The 21,847-nt window shown below is 56.9% G+C and overlaps 1 protein-coding gene across 1 annotated transcript in view; it reads left to right on the top strand.

The window, feature by feature from the left end:
* NIBAN2 (niban apoptosis regulator 2) overlaps positions 1–21,847 on the top strand; it is a 37,428-nt gene that overhangs the window by 4,056 nt on the left and 11,525 nt on the right. Inside the window, exons 2-5 of the mRNA XM_066562973.1 lie at positions 13,180–13,310; positions 17,900–18,028; positions 18,112–18,217; positions 19,852–20,019. Coding sequence (XP_066419070.1) covers positions 13,180–13,310; positions 17,900–18,028; positions 18,112–18,217; positions 19,852–20,019 — 534 coding nt within the window. The remainder of the gene's footprint in view (positions 1–13,179; positions 13,311–17,899; positions 18,029–18,111; positions 18,218–19,851; positions 20,020–21,847) is intronic.

The following is a 21,847-nucleotide window of genomic DNA, read 5'->3' as shown; positions in this document are numbered from 1 at the left end:
GGCCTCCCCGGGTGGGTGGGAGCCCCCCCGGCCGTGCCCCCCTGCCTCCCCTCGGGGGGGGGTTCCCCTGCCTCCCCCCGGGTTTAGCCCCAGGGCTGGGCTGGAGCGAGCCGGGGCACGCAGGGAGGGGAGCGCTGCTGTGCTGGGAGCAGCAGGGCTGGCACAGGAGGGACAGAGCCGGGGGGCAGCTCAGAGCTGTCCTTGGGCCAGCCCGGGGGGAGACAAATGTACCCCCAGAGCAGGACACCTGCACAGCAGTGTCAGACACCCCAAAACCCATGGCAGGAATGTCAGATTATACACCTTTCTGACCCAGTTTAAGCCCTTCTCTGCCCCAGATTAAGCCCTTTTTTTACCCAGATTAAACCCTTTTCTTACCCAGATTAAGCCCTTTTCTTACCCAGATTAAGCCCTTTTCTTCCCCAAATTATACCCATTTCTGACCCATATTATGCCCTTTTCTGCCCCAGACATGGGACAGCTGAGAGGTGTTTTAAAAACTTTTATTCTATTTTCACTCCCATGGAAAGGGTGAGACAATACAGATGTTATAATTCACGGCATCATAATCAGAAGCCAACTATTTCCTAATTACAATATATTATAAATCTTTATTGGCCTATCAGCTTTAGCCACACCATGCTGTAAATGCCTTAAAGCTTTACAAATTCTCTACAAATTCATTTCCCACCCAGGGACACAGCCAGGAGCTGGCATTTCCCAAGCCTTTGCCTCCCCTCCTCCCCAGATCACTGCAGAGACTGGCTCAGAGCTCAGAGGGGCTCGGTGCCCCTTGGCACAGCCCCTGCCAGCCCCAGCCCACCCTCCTGGGACTGCCAGGCTCCTGTGCCAGGAAGCAAGGCTGGAGGGATGCAGGGATGCAGGGATGCTCATCCACAGGCGCTTTGTGGGGCAGAGGGTGGAGGCAGCTGAGGAGCACTCTCCTGCTCTGCCCCTGCAGGACCCAGCTCTGCTCCCAGCCCCCAGTTTGGGGGGGATGTCACCTCCCCCTGGGGTCCCCAAGCAGGGGCTGTGCCCCTCCCTGTCACTCTTGCACGGAGATTGAGGCAGGGACAGGCGAGAGGCAGGATTGTAGAAAAGGCAAAGAGGGCTTTATTTAAAGGAACCACACGGTTTTTACAGAGGGGTATGATAGGTTCTATTCTATTGGCTAACTAACAAAAACATCTTCCTCACTCACTGTCTTTGAGAGGAACAGAAAGATGAAGTAGAAAAACACTACCTGCAAATTGTTTATGCTTAACAAATAATCACATCTTTCTAACTCTTTAAAATCTCTCAGAAGCTGCTGTGAGAAACTCTTGCTGTTTCTGTCTCTCTGTCCCATGGCATCTACACCTCCCCAGCCCCTGGCTGGCCTTGGAGCCCTGTCCCCTGCCTGGCTGTGCCTGCAGTGGCTCCATGGAGAGCCCCGTGCTGGGGCCAGCAGGGGAGGAAGGGGCAGAGCAGAGCAGTCCCTGCTTCCTCCCAGTCTCCTGGACCGGCAGGGGAGGAAGGAATAAAACTCCACCTTTTCCCCCTTTTCAAAGGGAAAGAGCAGCGACATTTGACACAGGTCCCAGCTCTGGCAGAGCACAGTGCCCTTCTCCCTGCCTCCCTGCCCTTTGCCATGCCCTCCTGCCCTTCTCCATCCCCTTCTGCCCTTCCCTGGCAGGGATCTCTCTGGGGAATTCCTCTTGGGAGCTCAGACCCCTCCACTAGGGAGGTCCCCAAATGGGACATTCAGGATGGATGGGACACTGCCCTGGAGGTGACAGAGACCTGGGGCAGGATCTCACCTATCTCCTCCTGTGCTGGTGGCTCCTGGAGCACAGGACACTTGTCCTGGCTTCCTTTCTCCTCCTGCCAGCTCTGCTCAGCCCCTTGAGAGGTTTTTCTGCCCAAATCTGGGGTGGGCCAGCTCCCAGACCCCAAAATTGTGGTGGCTCAGCATCCTATGAGATGGGTACAGAGGAGCTGGACACAGAACCCTGCCCAGCAGCAGGGAGGGAGCTCCAGGACAGCTCCAGGACAGGTTCAGGTCTGTTTTCTTCAAATCCCTCTTGGTTGGGTTGTTTTTTTAGATGCACATAAAAGTCTTTGTTTGGTCTCCTCCCCTGGGGCTGGATTGGGTTTCCCACTGGCACTGGCCAGCTGGGCACAGGGACAGTGTGCCAGGCTCAGCTCCTCTCCTGGGGCTGGGCACGAGGGGACACGAGGGACACAGCTCCTGGACATCCCAGAGCAAGGACAGCCCGCCCCAGCTGCAGGAGATGGCCAAGTTTGCCGTGTCCCCTTTGCCGTGGGGACCTCAGCTCCCTGTCCCCAGCTGGCAGGGGCTGGCAGGAGGGTGTGGATGCTGGTGCACACCTGGCTCAGTTCGGCTCGGCTGGGCTGGGCTCGGCTGGGCTGGGCTCGGCTGGGCTGGGCTCGGCGGGATTGCGCCATCCCGAGGGATGGATGCAATGCAGCCCAGCCGGTGCTGGGGGATGAGCCGAGCCTTATCTGGGGTGGTGCTGGGTCCCACCCTGCTGTGGGGACAGCCAGAGGGGTGGCAGCTCTTCTCCACCCTGCCCAGGTGCTGGTGGCACCCAGGGGGACAAGGGACACGTGGGGCGATGTGGCTGCAGCCAGGATGAGGGCAGGGCTGCTGGTCTAGCTCAGGCTTTGGGGTTCAGCTTGAGCCAAGCCAGGGATGCTCCATCCTCCCACAGCCACCTGCCTGTCCATGGGACACATCCTGGCACTCCTGGGAGTGCTGTCACCTCTGCTGGTGGCGCTCTGGGCTGGCACACCTGAGGCCACCTGTGCCCCATGGCTTTGGAGCTCTGCCCCAAAGGCTGCTCCAAGGGCAAAGGGGGCTTGCAGGCTGGATGGGGACAGGGATCTCCTCCTGGGGACAGGGATCTCCTCCTGGGGACAGGGATCTCCTGCCCCATCCCTTGTGGGGATGTGTTTGGGCAGGGAGGCTCAGGGCAGACCCTCAGTGCAACCCCGAGAGGCACTGGGACCCATACTGCTGTTTGTTGTTTTTTATTTGTTATTTATTTGTTACTTGTTATTTCTTATTTCTTATTTCTTATTTCTTATTTCTTATTTCTTATTTCTTATTTCTTATTTCTTATTTCTTATTTCTTATTTCTTATCCGCGGGCACATTCCTCGCACACACATTTGAGTACGTTTGAGTACTCATGTCATGGAAATAATTGTTTCTGTGGCTTTTATTTCTTAGACATACATGCTCAGGTAAATTTTTCCTTAGTAGGCACCTCCTATTAAAATCTACACTTAGGGATTGGATAATTTGATTTTTTTATTACATGTAAATGTTTTTATTATTTTGCCATTTTAGGAAATGAGCATCAGCCTCACACTTGAGGAAACATTAGGAACTTTCCCTAATGAGCATCAGCCTCACACTTGAGGAAAAAAAGATGTGTAACTCTAAGCTTTACAACATTGGCTTCAGGCTTTTAAAGCAAAATACTTTTTTTTTTTAAGTCCCTTGTGAGAGCCCTTTCCTTTTTTCCCCTCTTTTTCTTTAAACCAAGGCAGCCACACGCTGCCTTGTTCCCAGGAGCAGAGGGACACCAGCATCCAGGGCACGGGAAAACTCCCAGCCTCTAACCCTGGGTGTGCCCCGAGCCCGGGAAGGGTTTAGGGGCAGGGGCTGAGCCCAGCTCAGGTTTGGGGACTGGGGAGCAGGAGCAGCAGAAAGTGTGCAAATCTTGCCCCAGAGTGGTTTTGTCAGTGTTTTTTAGCTGTCTGGAGGTTGGGGAGCTGCTGCAGAATTTGCTGCTTCATTTGCAGCACTGTGCTTGGCTCCGGCGCCGCGCAGGGCCAGGCAGGGGAGCGCGGTGTGTGCTGGCAGGTGGGGTGGGCAGGGAGGGTGCTGGGGATGGGTGTAGGAGAGACAGGGGTAGGACAGTGGGGATGGACAGAGATGAGAGATCTCTGGAGCCAGGGCTGGAACTTGGGGTTCATTGCAAAGGGCCTGGGGGCAGGGCCCTGCTGGGAGCTGCCAGGCACAGCTCAGAGCAGGACTGAGAGAAGAGAGGGGGAGAGAGGATGAGAGGGTGAGAGAGCAAAAGGGTAAGAGAGCAAAAGCATAAGGGAATAAAAGGGGTAAGAGAGTAAAAGGCAAGAGAGCGAAGTTCCCGTTACAATACAATAAATCATCCTCTGTGTTGAATATTTTAATTCTCACTAACCAATCTAGTACAAGATACAAATCCTATAGCATTTCCATACAGCCTATAAGAATCATTCCATTACCATCCTGTGTTACATTTTAAACCCCACAAACTCCTCTTTGGGCCCCTTCTGCCAAGCTGGCAGGGTCTGCTCTGACCCTTGGGCCTGTCTGCAAGCAGAGGGTGTTGTTCCATCAAAAGGGGATCACCTTCAGCTGGCCACACCATTGTTTTCCAGTTGTTCAGTAACTGAGGGATCTCAAAGCTTGCTTTCATTTCAATCTCCCTTATAGTTTCCATATTCTCAAAATCTTTTGCCAGACAATCACATTTATAAGGCTTTCCTGTTTCATCTTCCCCAACAGCTGGGCACTGCAGGGTGGGCACAGAGCCCTGGGGGCCCCGGGGGTGCCAGCTGGCGGGGGGACATCAGCAGGGATGGGGTGGCAGAGCCGTGTCCCTGGCGGGTGCCCCAGCCCTGCGCTGGCACCACGGGCGCTTCTGACTCATCCGGGGGCAGAGCCCGGCTCGGCTCGGGCACGGCCAGAGAGGCTCAACCGGTTCAGGCCCGGCCCCAGCTGGTTTCTCCAGCGAGGCTCCACTGCCTCATCCCTTCCTGCTGCTCAGCCCACCCTTCCCAGCTCAGCTGAGTCACAGGGCAGCCCGAGCTGCTGCCTGGGGAGGCACCGTGGGCTCCCTTCCCTCCCCCACCGCCCTGCTGAGCTCCTTTCGGGCAATGTTCTCAGTTCTGAAAATATTCCCAATGGATTTTGGGGTGCTGCTGGAGCCTGGCAGTGCCCCTGTCCTGCCTGGTGCTGAACAGTGCCTGGTACAGAGCAGCCTCTGCTCCCCACTTGTGCCAGCCAAGCTCAGTGCCAGTCCCGACAGCAGCCCAGAGCAGGAACACCCGGGTTGGGTTTGGGTGGGTTTGGGGTGGGTTTGAGTGGATTGGGGTGGGTTTGGGGTGGGTTTGAGTGGGTTGGGGTGGATTTGGAGTGGGTTTGAGTGGGTTGGGGCGGGTTTGGGGTGGGTTTGAGTGGGTTGGGGTGGGTTTGGGTGTGTTTGGGTGTGTTTGGGTGAAGGGTGAATTTGGGTTCAAGGATGTCAGAGGGAAAACTCTCCCAGTTTTTGCTCTCCCCACTTTGCTTTCCTTATTCCAACTTCTCCTGGTGTGTATGAGAGGGGGAAATACAGAGAGCTGCTGGGTCAGCCCCTGGTTTGGCCGCGCTCAGGAACAAAACCTCCAAAACCTCCCCCAGCCCCTGCTCTGTCCCAGTGCCCCCGGGTGAGGAGGAACTGGTGCCCAACTTCCCCCAGTGCTGGCACCTCCTCGGGATGCTCAGCCGGGCTGAGTCAGGCCCCTGTGAGGCAGTTTGTGTTTCTGGGTGGAAATGAGCTCACATCCAAATTCCCGAAACCCTAAACTGCCGGCTGGGGCTTAACCCTTTGGGTGCCCCGCTGGCTCTGCAGGATTCCTGTGCCCCATCCACAGTGGCACTGTCCCTTGTGCTGCTGCTGGAGCCGCCTCCTGCTGTCAGTCTTTGCCAAATTCCTGCTGGGATGAGCCAGGACAGCCCCTGGCCATGGGTCCTCCTGTCTGGGTGCTGCTCAGGGCTTCTGGGGTGCCCTGGGCACCTCATCCATGGCATCCTGTGCCCCCCATCCATGTGTGCACCCCATCCTCACCGTGCAGTGCCCTCAGGGGGATGCCCCCACACCCTGTCTGCATAATGGCAGGATTTGGGACGGGGGGATGGCCAAGGGACAGTGGGAAGAGCCAGGCTGTGCTGGAGCTGGCAGCAGAGAGAGCCCCACTTGGAGGGGTGACCTGGGGACAAGCAGTGGCCTCAGCCTCCCTGCAGTGCCTCTGTTTCCCTTGCTGGAAGAGCCACCCAGGCCATCACTGGCCCTGTCAGTGCCACCGTGGTGCTTGTCCCTGTCAGTGCCACTGCTCTGGAGCCTGTGCTCCCCTCCAGCAGCCTGCCCCCGCTCACTAATCATTTACGGGCTAAATTAGTAATTAACTCCTCCCCCAGCAGCCTGGGCAAACTGGCCAGGCCAGCACACACTGCCCAGGGGTCACCTGTGCCACCACGTCACAGGCCACCCCCAGCATGGCACAGAGGGACTGTCCCCAGGGCAGGGAGCCCCAGCACAGGGACAGGAGGCTGTGACCCCCCCCCTGCCCTCGGGCACAGCCCTGTCCCCCCCTGGCAGGGGCACAGGGGACACTGCACAGGGCCAGGGGAGCTGGCCTGAGCCTGGCCGTCCCACGGGGCTGGGGCCCTGCCCTCCCTGCCCAGGGGTTCTGCTTCAATGAGCTGCTTTGGTCTTTTTGTTTCTCTTAATTTTTTTCTGGACCAAGAGGAAAATTCCCTGCCTGGGGTGAGGCATCCCTGTGGCATCCATCCACAGGGGTTTGGGCACCCTGCTCCATCCCCTGCTGTCACTCCACTCCTGGGACAGTGGAAGGTGTTGGAATAGGATGACCTTTGAGGTCCCTTCCAACCCAAACCAATCTGTTATTCCATGATTCTGCATCATCCCAGGGGCCTTTTTCAAGGGTTGGGTTTCCAAAGGCACCTCAGCCCCCCCTCAGTCCCCTCAGGGGACACCTGAGGGCTGTGGGTGCTGGGCCATTCCAAGCATATCAGCAGCAACATTAATTGAGATGAAGAATTCTCTTGGTGTCTCACTGGTGGTTGTGCCATGGCACACAGAGGCAGATTTGCTTAGCTTAATACAGCAGTGGGAGTAACTCAGTGATTCTAGATGGACTTGACAGGAAAAAACTGGGAATTCAGTTCCAAGCAGCAACAGGTGGAAATCTTAAAGCAGTGAATTGTTTTACTGCACCATTGGCACAATGGGATGTGGCCTTGGAGGAGGATGCAGAAGTTGCCCCTGGGCTTTGGCAGCTGATGCTGCAGCCCCTCTGGGGGCTGTGTGAGCACACGGGGGGGGGGGTGGGTGTGTTGGAGAACAGAAGGGCCTGGGAGGTCTCCACAGCACCTCTGAAGGGGCCACAAGGAGCCAGACAGGGATTTTCATCAGGAATTGTAGTGACAGGACAAGGGGGAATGGCTGCAACCTGAAAGAAGGGAAATTAGGTGTTATATAGGGAAGAAATCCTTCCCTGGCAGGGTGGGCAGGCCCTGGCACAGGGTGCCCAGAGCAGCTGGGGCTGCCCCTGCATCCCTGGCAGTGCCCAAGGCCAGGCTGGAGGGGCTTGGAGCAGCCTGGGACAGTGGGAGGTGTGGCTGGAGATGGCACTGGATGAGCTGTAAGGTCCTTCCAGCCCAAACCATTCCCTGATTTCCACTGCTGGGTGTGCCTGTGCTGCTGCAGCCCCTCAGCCCCAGAGCTCTGCTCCCACTGCCTTTGGGAGCAGCTGCCCAGCCCTGGGGACACACCTGGGCTGAGCCACGTCCCTGTCCCCATCAGGCTCTGTCCCACCAGGGACACACAGATACCCCTGTCGGTGCTGAGCTGAGCAAGAATGAGGAGGAGGAGGAAGGACAAGGAAAATTTGGAGCAAACCTGTTCAGGACTGACCTCCCCCTGGCTGGAGCTGCTGACTGGGCTGCCCAGGGCCTGGGCTGTTTCCAGCAGCACTCCCATTTTCACATGATCTCAAGGGCAATGAGGAAAACGAGCTCTGGACACACTCTGGTGCTGGGAGGGCTCTGTGTGAGCCTGGGGCTGTGGGGGGGGGAGTTCCTGGAGCTCTGCTCTCCCCACCCTGCAGGCAGCAAGGGCAGCAGCAGCAGGAGGGATCAGGGCAAGGTCAGGGCTGGGCTGCAGGAGATCAGGGCTCTGGGGCACTCCTGGGTGGCTTTTCCCCAGAGCACAGGCCAGGATCAGAGCTGGCTGCTGCCTCGGGATGTGTCTGTGCTGGAGAGAGCCCAGAGGGGGCCATGGAGCTGCTCCAGGGCTGGAGCCAGGCTGGGAGAGCTGGGGGTGCTCACCTGGAGAGGAGAAGCTCCAGGGAGAGCTCAGAGCCTCTAAAGGGGCTCCAGGAGAGCTGGAGAGGGACTGGGGACAAGGGATGGAGGGACAGGACACAGGGAATGGCTTCAGTCTGACAGACAGTGGGGTTAGGTGGGGTTTAGGGAAGGAATTTTTCTCTGTGAGGGTGGGCGGGCCCTGGCACAGGGTGCCCACCCTGGATCCCTGGCAGTGCCCAAGGCCAGGCTGGACAGGGCTGGGAGCACCTGGGACAGTGGGAGGTGTCCCTGCCATGGCAGGGGTGCAAGGAAATGACCTCCAAGGTCCCTTCCAGCCCAGAGCAATCCATGATTCCGTGTGTGGGGCTGATTATGGGGCTGGAGATGCTTCCAAGGGCAGGACACAGCCAGTGCAGGCTGCTGGACCAGCTTGGACAGTTTGCCTTTGGAATCCTGAAGGCAGAATCCACCTCCTGCCCTGGCTCAGAGGGACCAGGAGCCAGCCAGGGCTGCCCTGGCTGTGACCTCTGAGCACGCCAGGGCTGTGCCTGCCCTTGGGGCACCCACTGCTCCAGGGCTGTGCCCTGCCTGTCACCCTGCCCTGGGTGACAGCTCTGGTGGCAGCACTGCTCAGGGGCTGGGCAGGGGAGCAGCCTCCCGTCCTGTTTTCAGCCACAGGAGCCCCGGGCTGACCTGGGACAAGGACACACCTGTGCTGCCCTGCTCTGTCCCTGTGCCCTGCTGTGCCCACAGCACAGCTTGCCTGGGTGATGCCAGCACGGTGTGGGGGCCCTGGGGACCTGGCAGGGAGGGCTGGAGTGTGGCTGGGAGCTGCTGTGGCCTGGCTGAACCCTGTCCTCGCTGCCAGCATCCCACCCAGCCCTGTACCCAGCTCAGTGTGGGGTTTGGGTGCCCAGAGCCCTCTGTGTGCCCCCTGGAGCTGCTGTGGCCTGGCTGAACCCTGTCCTCGCTGCCAGCATCCCACCCAGCCCTGTACCCAGCTCAGTGTGGGGTTTGGGTGCCCAGAGCCCTCTGTGTGCCCCCTGGAGCTGCTGTGGCCTGGCTGAGCCCTGTCCTCGCTGCCAGCATCCCACCCAGCCCTGTACCCAGCTCAGTGTGGGGTTTGGGTGCCCAGAGCCCTCTGTGTGCCCTCTGGAGCTGCTGTGGCCTGGCTGAGCCCTGTCCTCGCTGCCAGCATCCCACCCAGCCCTGTACCCAGCCTGGTTTGGGGTTTGGGTGCCCTCTGTGTGCCCTCTGGGCTGTGCAGCCCCTTCATGTCCCCCCTGCTGGAGCCACCACGTGTGCCTGAGTCACAGAGAGGCAGGAGGGGAGCTGGGGGCTGGGGACAGAGCAGCTCTGTCACCAGAGGTGCTGACACAGGGATCCTGCCCAGCCAGGCGTTGGTGCTGCCGCTGCTCTTGGAACCCCACAGTGGCTTCCCCCTGCCAGGAGCCAGCCCAGGGACGTGCCAGGACCTGTGCCAGCCCAGCCACCCCTCTGGGTGTGCCAGGGACAGGCTGGTGCCAGGGGGAGGGTGTGGGGCTGGTCCCAGAGCAAACAGGGGTGTTGGGAAAGCACTGGGGTGGGTGGGTGGCTGGGGACACCCAGCCTGTGGGTGCTCCTGTTTCCCAAAGGGCTTCGTGGGTGTCTGAGCCCACAGCCAGGTGGTGTTGGCTGCAGGGGTTCCCCTCCTCTGCCATGACAGGTGACAGTCAAGGGGGCTGTGTTCCCTGTCCCCAGATCCCTCCAGCTCTTGGCTGGATGTCCAGCCAAAGCTGCTCATGGAGGGACAGCCACTCGTGGGTGGCTTTGGTCACAGAGCCGGAGCACAGAATGCTCTGTACAGCCCTCAGTGCTCCCTTGTGCTGGCAGGGAATGCTCTGCACAGCCCCCAGCTCTTTGGGGAGGCTTTGCTCAGCCTGATGAAGGAGCCAGGGGGCGGCTGAGGCACTTCCTGAGGGTGACACATCAGCCCTGCCAGATGTGAGGGGTCAGGCCACCCTCTGGCATGGGCAGCATGGGCACCCCCCCTCTGCTCAGGCACAGCCCTCCACTCTTATGTCACCCCCAGGGGTCCATGTCCCTCTTGCCCCCCTGGGTTTGCCACCAGGGCTACCAGGCAGGGAGCACCAGTGGCCCCCAGCATCCCCCAGCACCCCAGAGCATCCTGCTGAGCCTGGGGAGATTTAGTCACCTCGGATGTTTGACTGCAAGTCTTGTTCCAACCTCTGCAAATAATTGACTTTTGCTTTTCCACGTGCTTAAACCCTCCTAATTGGCCCTGCTGTTAATCAGGGAAGAATGAGTGACTAAGCTGTCTCGCCTGTCCGGGGACCAGGGGCTCCTTTTTTCCCATGGACTGAAAGGAAATGAAACCTCAGAATGTCCTTTTCAATCTCAGCTCTCTGCATGGCTGCCCAGAGCCCTGGCCAGAATCACACAGCCTGGGAGACAGGAATTGCAACAGAGGTGCTGTGTGGAGGCCAGGAGGAGAGGCCAAAACCCAGGCTGAGGAATTCTGTGCTGGGATGAGCTGGGGTGTCTCATCCTTTGCTGTGATTTGTCCCATTTTGGGGGTTTCACCCTGGCACAGCATGCTGCTGGTCTGTGGTTTGCTCCTGTGGCTGGCAGTGCTGGCATCTCCTCAGGGATGGGTTTATCCCTCCCTGGGCAGCATTTTCCTCTGGAGCTGCTCATCCCATGGGGATTTGCAGCACCCTGCAGCAAAGCTGCTCCTTGTGCTGCCTTGGCTGCCAGCACAGCTCCGGGCTGGCTCCTGCTGCAGATTTTGGCTCCTGCTGCAGATTTTGGCTCCTGCTGCAGATTTTGGCTGCTGCTGGAGGTTTTGGCTCCTGTTGGAGGTTTTGGCTGCTGCCAGGCTGTGCCAAGCCGGTGTGGGGGCTGTTTTGTCTGTTTTGTCTGGGTTTGTGCCCCCAGCCTCGTGCTGGCTCCAGCACTGGGATGCAGAGCCAGGATCCATCCTCCCCGCGCCCATCGCCAGCGCTCCGGCCAAGCCTGAGCTGTCAGAAATTGTTGGAGGAGACTCAAATTCTTCATTTTTCACAGGCTCTGGGGCAAAGTTGACTGGGGAGTTCAAAGTCGAGGCTCTGTGTGCCAAAAGCAGCTCGGGGGGGAGTTGTTTCTGCCGCCTTGGGATGCTTCAGGATGGGGTTTGGTGTGGGACCCCCGTGTGGAGTTGGGGCAGGGGTGGGGAGGTGCTGGGGGGCTCAGGGTGCCCAAGGGGCTCCTCTGGCCACATTGGGGCTGGCAAAGCCCCATCCCTGCTGCTGGGGGTGGGTTTGCAGTGTGCCCCCACCCCTGCATCTAGGGGCTGCATCCAGGGGCTGCATCCAGGGGCTGCCTGTGGGATGGAGGGGATCTCCTCCAGTGTGGGGTGCAGGGGGATGCCTGGCAGCTCAGGTTCTCCCAGCACCTTGGACTCATCCCAGATTGGAGTTTGGGGTCCTGATGGGGGTCCCTGCCTCAGGTGGGTGAGTGTGGGTGGTCCAGGCTGTCCTTTCCCCTCAGCCCAACCCCAGTCCCAGCCCTGCTGCAGCCCAGGCTGGGAGCCCTTTGTGGGATGGCCCTTGTGGGGCACAGTGGGGTCAGGGGGGTGTCAGTGATGTTTGGGCTGGGGAATGGGGGGCTCACCCCAATCCCAGCCAGCTGAGGTGGCCAGAGCAGGGCCAGGAGCTGCACAAGACACAGGAAGCCCCCGGCACGGCCGGAATCAGCTCAATGTCAGGAATTTCCTGCTGGGGAGAGGAATCCATGAAATTAATGTGAAAGGCCAAAAAAAGAGATCATCCTGACCCTGAATCAGGCTCTGGGCTGCTCAGGGAGGGCAGGAGGCAGCGAGTTCTGCCTTGGTCCCTGCACCAAAGGCTGTTGCAGCATTGTGGGTAAACCAGGACTCTTGAATAATTGATTAATATGATTAAGTAGAAGTTGTTTATTGTTTATATTACATACACTTTTACAGATTTTATAAATCTACACTTCTTGATTGGTGTTTTCATTCTGTTCTTTTGTTTTCTGCCTTCATTTTTTAGTGTTTGTGATTGGTTACTGTGTAGGTGTTCTACAGTCTTCTGTTATTTAGTTCTTGTGATCTTGGTATGCAGTCTCTCAGCTTATTTTTTCTTATTTTAGTACAGTTGATGTTTTAGTAACTATGATGAATTTTAGGGTGCTTTGAGAAAATTCTAAGAACAGTTACAGACAGTGTGGCTGGTGCACACTGAGGCTTAAGCTGTTCAGATATATTTTTATATTCCAGCAGGCAGGAGGGTGGCTGGGGAGGAGTCTGGTTGGGCTCTGAGGGGCTCAGGGCCCAAACCCAGCCCCTGCCTGACGTGGCTGTGCTGTCCCATTGCAGATGTGAAAAGTGCCTATTATATGGCCCTATGCAGATATTTACTATATGTATTATGTTCAATTGATTAGTAGTGCTGTATTAACATTTTAATAGTATGGTAAATGTAGTTTTGTAGTTCAAATGTAACTTTTGTGGTTAAAATAGAAACTACGTATGTGGGGTATTTTTTTAAGGAATGAGGTACTCACACTGAGATAGCAGCCACAGGACACCTAAATCTTTCAGAGAGAGAGAATTTATTGCTCCATTATCAGAAGAAACGAACTTCTTCCGACCTTGCTCTGCCATGTAGAGCCGTCAGGATTAAGAGGAAGAAGTTGGCTCTGACCAGACAGAATCCTGTGTTTGAATGGAATGTATGCATCATGGATGAGGTGTATGAATATGCAACAGGCTATTGCTTTTAAGGGTTAATCCTCTGTTAATGTGGGTCCTTTTTCGGGCTTATTTTGCCCAGAAAGAGGTACCTGGACTGTCCATAACTCTTTGTTTTTATTGTTTCATATTGTCCTAATCTCAATTTTTATTACTCTAAATTATTACTCTAATTATCACTCTACTCAAATTTTTATTACTCTAATTATATTACTATTTTTATAACCATTTTATTACTATTAAACTTTTAAAATTTTAATTTTTTTTGGTGGTTTTTCCCACAGAGAGGACAGGGAAGGTGCTGGGCGAGTTCTGCCGCTGCTACAAGGAGCAGTTTGGGGTCGCTCTCTTCAACAGCGTCCGCTATGAGATCGAGGGCGCCGGGGGCCCGCAGGCCCAGCTGCTGCACCGCAAGGTGAGGGCTCGTCCCTGTCCCTGTCCCTGTCCCTGTCCCTGTCCCTGTCCCTCCCCAGCTCCCTGTGCTTCCCCAGCAAAGTGAGGGCTCCATCCCAGCTCCCTGTGCAAGGTGAGGGCTCATCCCACATCCGTGTCCCTGTCCCTCCCCAGCTCCCTGTGCTCACCACAGCAAGGTGAGGGCTCATCCCTGTCCCTGTCCTGTCCCTGTCCCTGTCCCTGTCCCTCCCCAGCTCCCTGTGCTTCCCCAGCAAGGTGAGGGCTCATCCCAGCTCCCTGTGCTTCCCACTGCAAGGCAAGGCCTCCCTGTCCTTCCCACTGCAAGGACAGAGCCCTCAGCAGCATAAGGCCTCCATCCCCAGCTCCCTGTCCTTCCCATAGCAGGGTAAGGGCTCCCAGTCCTTCCCACAGAAAGGTAAGGGCTCCAGGCCTCCATCCCCAGCTCCCCATCCTTCCCACAGTCTTGACAAGGTAAGGGCTCCCTCCCCAGCTCCCTGTCCTTCTCACAGCAAGGTAAGGCCTCCATCCCAGCTCCCTGTCCTTCCCACAGCCCTGACAAGGTAAGGGCTTCCTCCCCAGCTCCCTGTCCTTCTCACAGCAAGGTAGGGGCTGCCTGCCCAGCTCCCTGTCCCTCCCACAACCGGGTGAGGGCTCCATCCCAGCTCCCTGTCCTTCCCACCACAAGGTAAAGCCTCCATCTCCATCCCAGCTCCCTGTCCTTCCCACCACAAGGTAAAGCCTCCATCTCCATCCCAGCTCCCTGTCCTTCCCACCACAAGGTAAAGCCTCCATCTCCATCCCAGCTCCCTGTCCTTCCCACCACAAGGTAAAGCCTCCATCTCCATCCCAGCTCCCTGTCCTTCCCACCACAAGGTAAAGCCTCCATCTCCATCCCAGCTCCCTGTCCTTCCCACCACAAGGTAAGGCCTCCATCTCCATCCCCAGCTCCCTGTCCTTCCCACCACAAGGTAAAGCCTCCATCTCCATCCCCAGCTCCCTGTCCTTCCCACAGCCCTGGTAACTGATTCTGGAGTCACTTTAGGGGGGCTCATTCCCCTTGGGTGAGTCACTGCTGGGGACTCCCCAGAGCTGGCACCTCCTTTCTGTCCCTCTCCCTGCTGGTGGCCCCGGGGCTCAGGTTCTCCTCGCTCCTGTGCTGCTGGCCCAGCCTGTCCTGGGGCCTTGTGCACTCCAGGGCTCCCTGGTTTGTCCCACCCCATGGAGGGGCACACAGCAGGGTCAGCTGTGTGCATGCCTGTGCTCCATGCCAGGGCTGCAGGAGCTCAGGGACCCCTCAGTGCCCCCCTGAGCAGATGTGCCAGGCAGTGTCCCCCTGCTCCTGGGTGTGAGTGCTGCTCCCACCTGGGCACATCCCTAGGGAGGAGCAGGAAGCCCCTGGCAGGTGATCCCAGAGGTGGCTCTGAGTCTGATCAGCAGCAGCCATCTGAAAGACCAACAAGATAAAACAGCAATGAGAATATGGAATAAACACATCTGCCTCTGGCCTCTCCAACAATCCAGAGCTCCTGAAAAATCCTCCCTGGCACCCTCTGCCCCTGGTCCTCTGACAGGGATTTGGGCACCCCAGGGGCTCCCAGCCCCACAGCCTGGCCCACACCTGCCTGTCCCAAATATTTCCTGGGGCTGGGAGGAGCCCCCTGGGTGCCTCCCTGGGGTGGGGAGGGTGTGTGAGGAGGGGACAGCTGTGCTGGGGCTCCCAGGGTGCTGGTGGCTCCCCAGGGTCCCCAGAGCCGTGTCAGGGCTCAGCCTGGGTTTTATTCCATCAGCAGCTGGTCTGCCACGTGTCTCCTGCCTGGCTAAAGGGATGGGATTGGTGCTGTGGCTCTGTGGGATCCTGCCTTCCCCTCTTCCCCAAGGCAGATCAGCTCAGCTGGGGCTGCTCACAAGCTGACATGGCTTGGGGAGCTCCCTGGGATGGTTTTCTTGGGGTCCTGCCTGGCCAGGTTGGTGGAGCTGCTGTCCTTGAAAGCAGGAAGAGATGTGATTGCACATGGCCACGGGCTGCTGCTTTTGTCTGGGGCTTAAAGGGGTGGCTCTGCTCAGGAATCTGGGCAATGCCTCCCTGAGCTCAGCCTCCAGCCCTGGCTGCTCACAGAGGCCGTGTCCCTGACCCACCCATGGAGGGGACACCTTGCCCAGGCACCAGGACATGTCCCATCTCCTCAGGGACCTGCCTGGGCCTGGGTGTGTTAGAAAAAACAAAGGAGTGGAGGTTCCTGGTGTCCTCAGCACCCTTGGGTGCCTCAGATGCCTTCAGCTCCCCCCGGGAGGTGCCTCCATCCCCAGGTTGGTTGCTTCATCCAAAAGCTCCAGCAAGCAGCCCAGGAATGTCTGAGGGACAGCAGCAGGGTCAGGAGGTCAGGGACAGAGCAAGTCTTGGAAAAACCCCGTGTAGAAATAGGAATTCCTCCTGCTCAGTGTCCTGTCTGCTGCCCAGCCCCTCCCAAGGTCCTGGCAGTGCCACTGAGACATGTCCCATGTGCTGCCCAGCCTGTCCCAGGGTCCTGGCAGTGCCACTGAGATGTCCCATGTGCTGCCCACCCCCTTCCAAGGTCCTGGCAGTGCCACTGAGACATGTCCCATGTGCTGCCCAGCCCCTCCCAGGGTCCTGGCAGTGCCACTGAGACATGTCCCATGTGCTGCCCAGCCCCTCCCAGGGTCCTGGCAGTGCCACTGGGACATGTCCCATGTGCTGCCCAGCCCCTCCCAGGGTCCTGGCAGTGCCTGCTGGGGCAGAGTGGGATCCAAGCCCTGGCTGGTCCCTCCTGGAGGCCACCATGGTGGAGGGTGGGTGGCCACAGCAGAGGAGGTGGCTGCTGCACGCTCCAGCCCTCACGAGAGCTCTCAGCTCTTGTTTATGTTCCTGGGATCATAAAAATTCCTGGGACAAATTGTTGGCTCCCTCAGGCAGGCTGTGTTTGGGATGGTGAAAACGCTGCTGGCCAAAAGGTGCTGGAGAGCTGGGGAGGGGCTGCACAGCCTGGGGGGCACGGGGTGTCCTTGGCCTGGTCCTGGCATGGAATCCTGGCATGGAATAATGGAATGTTTGGGTTGGAAGGGACATTAAAGCCCATCCAGTGCCAGCCCTGCCATGGCACGGACACCTCCCACTGTCCCAGGTGCTCCCAGCCCTGTCCAGCCTGGCCTTGGGCACTGCCAGGGATCCAGGGGCAGCCCCAGCTGCTCTGGGCACCCTGTGCCAGGGCCTGCCCAACTCATAGGGAACAATTCCTTCCCAAAATCCACTAAAAATCTCTCCTAGTTTAAAAAAGCTGTCACTGGTCCTATAGAGGTCCAGAACATCTAAACATCATCTGGTGCTGGGCAGGGTGGTGGCTCTCTGTGGTGGCTTCTTGCTTTTCCACTGTCCTGTCCCATCAGAAGACCCTGCTGGGCAGGGTTTGGTTCCTGCCACCTGCAGATGCCCCTGGCAGGACCTTCTGGCAGCAGTGGCACACAGCCTCCCCCTGCCCCAAGGCAGGGAAATTCCAGCTGGGGCTGGGAAGAGCTGCTGGAGAGCTCAGCTCCAACCTTCCCCTCAGCCAGGGGAGCTGGAGGGGTCAGCTGAGCTCAGTGTGTCCCTGGGGGAGATGCCAGGGACAGAGGTGTCACCACACTGACCAGAGGTGTCATCACGTGCTGGATGAGCCACCCCTCAAAGCTTTTCTAGGGCTGTGCCTGTGGTGCCCCTCAAAGCATCTCCCAAATGCACCAATTCAGGCACCAAAATTTGTGCTGCTGTGGGAGGTGATGCAGTGGAGACCCTCAGCACGGCCCTGGAGAAGAAACACCCACCCAGGCTACCATGGATGGACCTCACTGAGCTGCCCAGGGCAGAGCTGTCCCCTCCCTGATCCCCTGTTGTCTCAGTTTGAAAAGCCAGGTGTCTGCTAAGGAGGGCAGGAGCCTCCCATGAAATGGAAAATGGAAACCCCTCTCTCCAAATTATTATAATTTTGAAATTAAGGGGCTCTCAGGCAAAGATATGGGAGCAGGAGTAACAGTTATTTACTAGGAAAATTAAAATACAAACTAAATAGCACAAAAAACCCCCAAACCATTGCCAGAGTGAGAGCAGTCCCTGCCCCCCTGTGTGTCAGGGGGTGGCACAGCCCCATCCCATGGGGGCTCAGCCCTCCTGCAGTGCCAGCTGTGGCTCTGCTGGAGCAGGGATCCTGCACAAGGGGGGAGTTTTCCTCTGCAGCTCCAGGGCTGCTGGAGATGGGCCTGGGCTCCCTCTGGCCATGCAGGGCAGCAGAAGCTGCTCCTCTGGCAATGCCCTGGGCAAAGGCTGCTGGGCTGTGCCAGGCTCACATTGGATCCAGGTAGGAATGCTTGGCTCCTGCCCTGGGTGCAGCATCTCCCCATGGGATGCTGGAATTGGATCAGCCCTGCAGGGACACTCAGTGGCCATGGACAGCAGAGATCTCCTGCAGGGAGGATTGGCTGGGGGAGAGATCAAGAAAAAACTGCCCATGGACAGCAGAGAACTGCCCCAGCTCTGGCAGATGGGGACAGAACACACATTGCTTGGCAGTCTAGGACACCTGTGCTGTCCCCTCCCTGCAGGTTCCACTGGAGGACCACGTCATCTACTCAGGCAACATCTTCCAGTACATCGAGGAGAACAAGAAGTGGAGGAATCGCTTCTGCGTGGTGCCCCACAACTACGGGCTGGTCCTCTACGAGAACAAACTGGTGAGGACAGCCCCCCTTTCATCCCCCTCCAGAGGGGTCATTCCCCAGGGGACACCCCATCCATGACCATTTCTCCTGCTCAGGCCTATGAGCGGGAGCAGCAGCCCCGGGTGTTGGTCAACAGCGCTGGCTACAAGGTCCTCACCTCCGTGGAGCAGTACCTGGAGCTGGTCAACAACAGCCTGCCTGGTGAGGGCCCTCGTGGGGACCTTTGTGTGGGTTTGGGGGTGTGATCCCTGAGGGACTTCAGAAAGGAATGATTGTGGGGTGTTGTATCCTTGGGAACCTTCAGAAAAGGGTGATTGTGGGGTGTAGCATTCCTGGGAATCTACTGGCAAGTGTGAGTTTGAGGGGTGGCATTCCTCAGGACCATCTAGAAAAGGTGGGTTTGGAGTATAGGATCCCTGAGGATCTTTTAGAAAAGGTTTGGGGTGTAGCATCCTTAAAGGCCTTCTAGAATGGGCAGATTTGGGGTGTAGCATCACTAGGAACCTACTGGAAATTGTGGGGTGTAGCATTCCTGAAGACCTTCAGAAAAGGGTGATTTTGGGGTGTTATATCCCTGGAACCTTCCAGAAAGGTGGGTTTGGGGTGTAGCATCCTTAAAGACCTTCTGGAAGGGGTTTGGGGCTTAAGATCCCTGAGGGCCTTCAGTAAAGGGTGATTTTGTGGTGTTACATCCCTGGGAACCTTCTAGAAAAGGTGGGTTTAGGGTGTGGCATCCTTAAAGACCTTCTAGATGTGGCAGATTTGAAGTGTAGCATCCCTGGGAACCTACTGGAAAGGGTGAGTTTGGGGTGTTATATCACTGGAAACCTTCCAAAAAAGGAGGGCTTAGGGTGGAGCATCCTTAAAGACCTTCTAGAAGGGGTAGTTTTAGGATGTAGCATCCCTAAGGACCTCCAGAAAAGGGTGATTTGGGGTTGTAGCATCCCTGAGGGCCTTTTGGAAAGGATGGCGTTGGGATGTACCCTTGAAGAACCTCTGGAAGGGGTAGGTTTGGGTGTGGCATTCCTGGGGACCTTTGGGAAGAGGCTGTTTTAGGGTGCAGCATCCCAGGGATGCTGGGAAGGGATCATTTGAGGGTGTAGAATCCCTGAGGGACTGCTGGAAAAAGTGGGGTTTGGGTGTAGCACCCTTGAAGACCTTCAGGGATGGGGTTTTTGGGGATAATTTTTTGTTGGTTTTTGGTTTTTTTTTCTGGGCAGTGAGTGGGGTTGTAGGGAAGGAAAACAGCCCTGACCCCACAGTGGGGTGTGGGATTTGCTCAGGTCCTGCCACAGCCACGAGGGAGGGAGGGAGGGAGGGAGGGAGGGAGGGAGGGAGGAAGGAAGGAAGGAAGGAAGGAAGGAAGGAAGGAAGGAAGGAAGGAAGGAAGGAAGGAAGGAAGGAAGGAAGGAAGGAAGGAAGGAAGGAAGGAAGGAAGGAAGGAAGGAAGGAAGGAAGGAAGGAAGGAAGGAAGGAAGGAAGGAAGGAAGGAAGGAAGGAAGGAAGGAAGGAAGGAAGGAAGGAAGGAAGGAAGGAAGGAAGGAAGGAAGGAAGGAAGATAATAGGAAAATAAGAAAGAAAATAATAGGAAGGAAAATAATAGGAAGTAAAATGTGTCCATGACTCTGTGTCAACCACATGATTTTTAATTACTTTTAATTTTCAATTTTCATCCTGATCTCCTTTTTGGGAAAATGAAGCTGTTTTTGCATTTTTTTTTAGAACAACTCCCAGGAAAGGCCTGGGAAGGAGCTGCAGGGTCTGTGTGAATCCTGCAGCTTCCCCATCCCTGTCCGTCCCCCTCTCCCTCTGAATCCACCCCCGCTTTTCCGCAGGTGTGACACCGAAATCTGGGCACTCTCCCATCCTGAAGTGCCCCACAGATTTCCCCCTGGTGCTGTGGCACCCCTATGCCAGGCACTACTATTTCTGTGTGATGACGGGCAAGGAGCAGGAGAAGTGGCGGGCGGTGTTCCAGGACTGCGTGCGGCACTGCAACAACGGTGGGTGACACCTGGGGACACTGCAGCCACCTCCTGCTCCACACAGGCACCTGCAGAGGCCAGCCTGGGGCTCTGGGGAGAGGGGATGGTTTGCAGCTCGTGAGGAGTTGGGTGGGAGTTGTTGAGGGACTTTGGAGAAGGGAAGTGTAGCCACGTTTCTCTTTACAGAGAAAAGCAAGATGTGATTCTTCCCAAGAATATTTCTGGGTTTTGCATTCTCTGTGACATTCTCTGGGTTTCCTTTCTCAGAGAAAGGAAAAACCCAGAAATATTCTTGAGAAGAATTGTGCCTTTCTCTTCTTTTTGTGAAGAGAAATGTGGCTACAGGGAAGGATCCAGGGAGGGCCTTCCAGTGCCTGGAGGGGCTCCAGGAGAGCTGGAGAGGGATTTTGGACAAGGGATGGAGGGACAGGACACAGGGAATGGCCTCCAGTGCCAGAGGGCAGGGATGGTTGGATACTGGGAATTAGGAATTGTTCCCTGGCAGGGTGTGAGACCCTGGCACAGAGCGGCTGTGGCTGCCCCTGGATCCCTGTGAGTGTCCAAGGCCAGGCTGGAAGCACCCTGGGATAGTGGGACATGCCCCTGCCCACAGCAGGGGTTTTAAGGATGATTTTAAGGTTCCTTTTGACCCAAACCTGTCTGAGATTCCATGACTGAGCATCTCATCAAGGCCAGCATCACCCCCAGCTCCCTGGAGCATCCCTGTGCCCAGCTCCATCCTCTGCCCATGAGGAACTATTACCCAGAGCCTGCACAGAGCCTGGCTCCAGAGCTGCCCTCATGCCTATTTCTCACCCTGAGGGAGAAAATATTTGTTAATTAAAATCACCAAACCCCAAAACTCCCCCCAAGGGCTGCCAGGGCTGTGGGCAGGGGGTGCAGGGCTCTGGGCAGGGGTGCAGGGCTGTGCAGCTGGGTGGAGGCAGGACCTGCCTCCCACATCAGTGATACTCTGGCAGGAAAACACGATTTTCCTGCTTGGCTGTGGCCTGGGCATTCCTGGGCTGAGCCCCAAGTCCTGGCCATGCTTGGGATGGTGAGAAATTTCCTGAGGAAGGCGGTGCCAGAGCTGAAACCTGCTCGAAATCAGGTATTTTAGTGGGCATTTTAGACTCTGCCCAATTTCTAAATGCTTCTTTCACTCCTGGGAACTCTGGGGAGCCTCAGTTTTGCCAGAGCTGCTGTAATAGGGTGAGATCTGGAGCCTGGGTTTCACTGAGGGTTTCCACCCCCCATATTGGATTAAATTTCCTGAAAAACTGCTCTTTTTATTTTTATTTTGTGCTGGGGGTGTCTGAGCTCGTTGGGCTGAATGTGCCCCCTCCTTTATGTGGGGCTGGGTGCTGTGACCCCTCAATTCCACCTCATTTCTGGGTGAGCTCAGCACCCCAGAACCCTCTGTGCTGGCTGGAGCAGCAGCTGTGAGCAAAACCAGCTCTGGATAAAAGAGGAATTGATCTCCTGCTAACAAACCTCCAATTTTCATCTCTAATTCCCCTCCCACCTGCTGGGTGCTGCTGAGGGACACAGGGGAGGTGTGAGCCCCTCCACCACCCCCTCTGCCAGCCAGAAAATCCTCTCTTCCCTCTCCTTGTCCTCAGCATGTGATGGAAAAGCCTTCCCAAGTGGGCAGTGGCCAGGGAGGGCTCAGTGCTGCATTCCTCCAGCCTGGATTTGTCTGTGACTTTGTTCTTCCTGCCTCTCTCTGCTCCTGGGAGCTCCAGGATCCTGTTTCATATTCCATGAAGGCTCTTTTGTTGTTGGAAAGCACTTTAGCGTGTTGGTTTTTTTTCTTCTCCCCTAAATTAGAGGCTCTGTTTCTGCC

This window comes from Molothrus aeneus, chromosome 19 (assembly GCF_037042795.1).
Source record: "Molothrus aeneus isolate 106 chromosome 19, BPBGC_Maene_1.0, whole genome shotgun sequence".
NCBI lineage: Eukaryota > Metazoa > Chordata > Aves > Passeriformes > Icteridae > Molothrus > Molothrus aeneus.
Note: the sequence above shows the minus strand (reverse complement) of the source record. Positions and strands in the feature narration are given on the sequence as shown.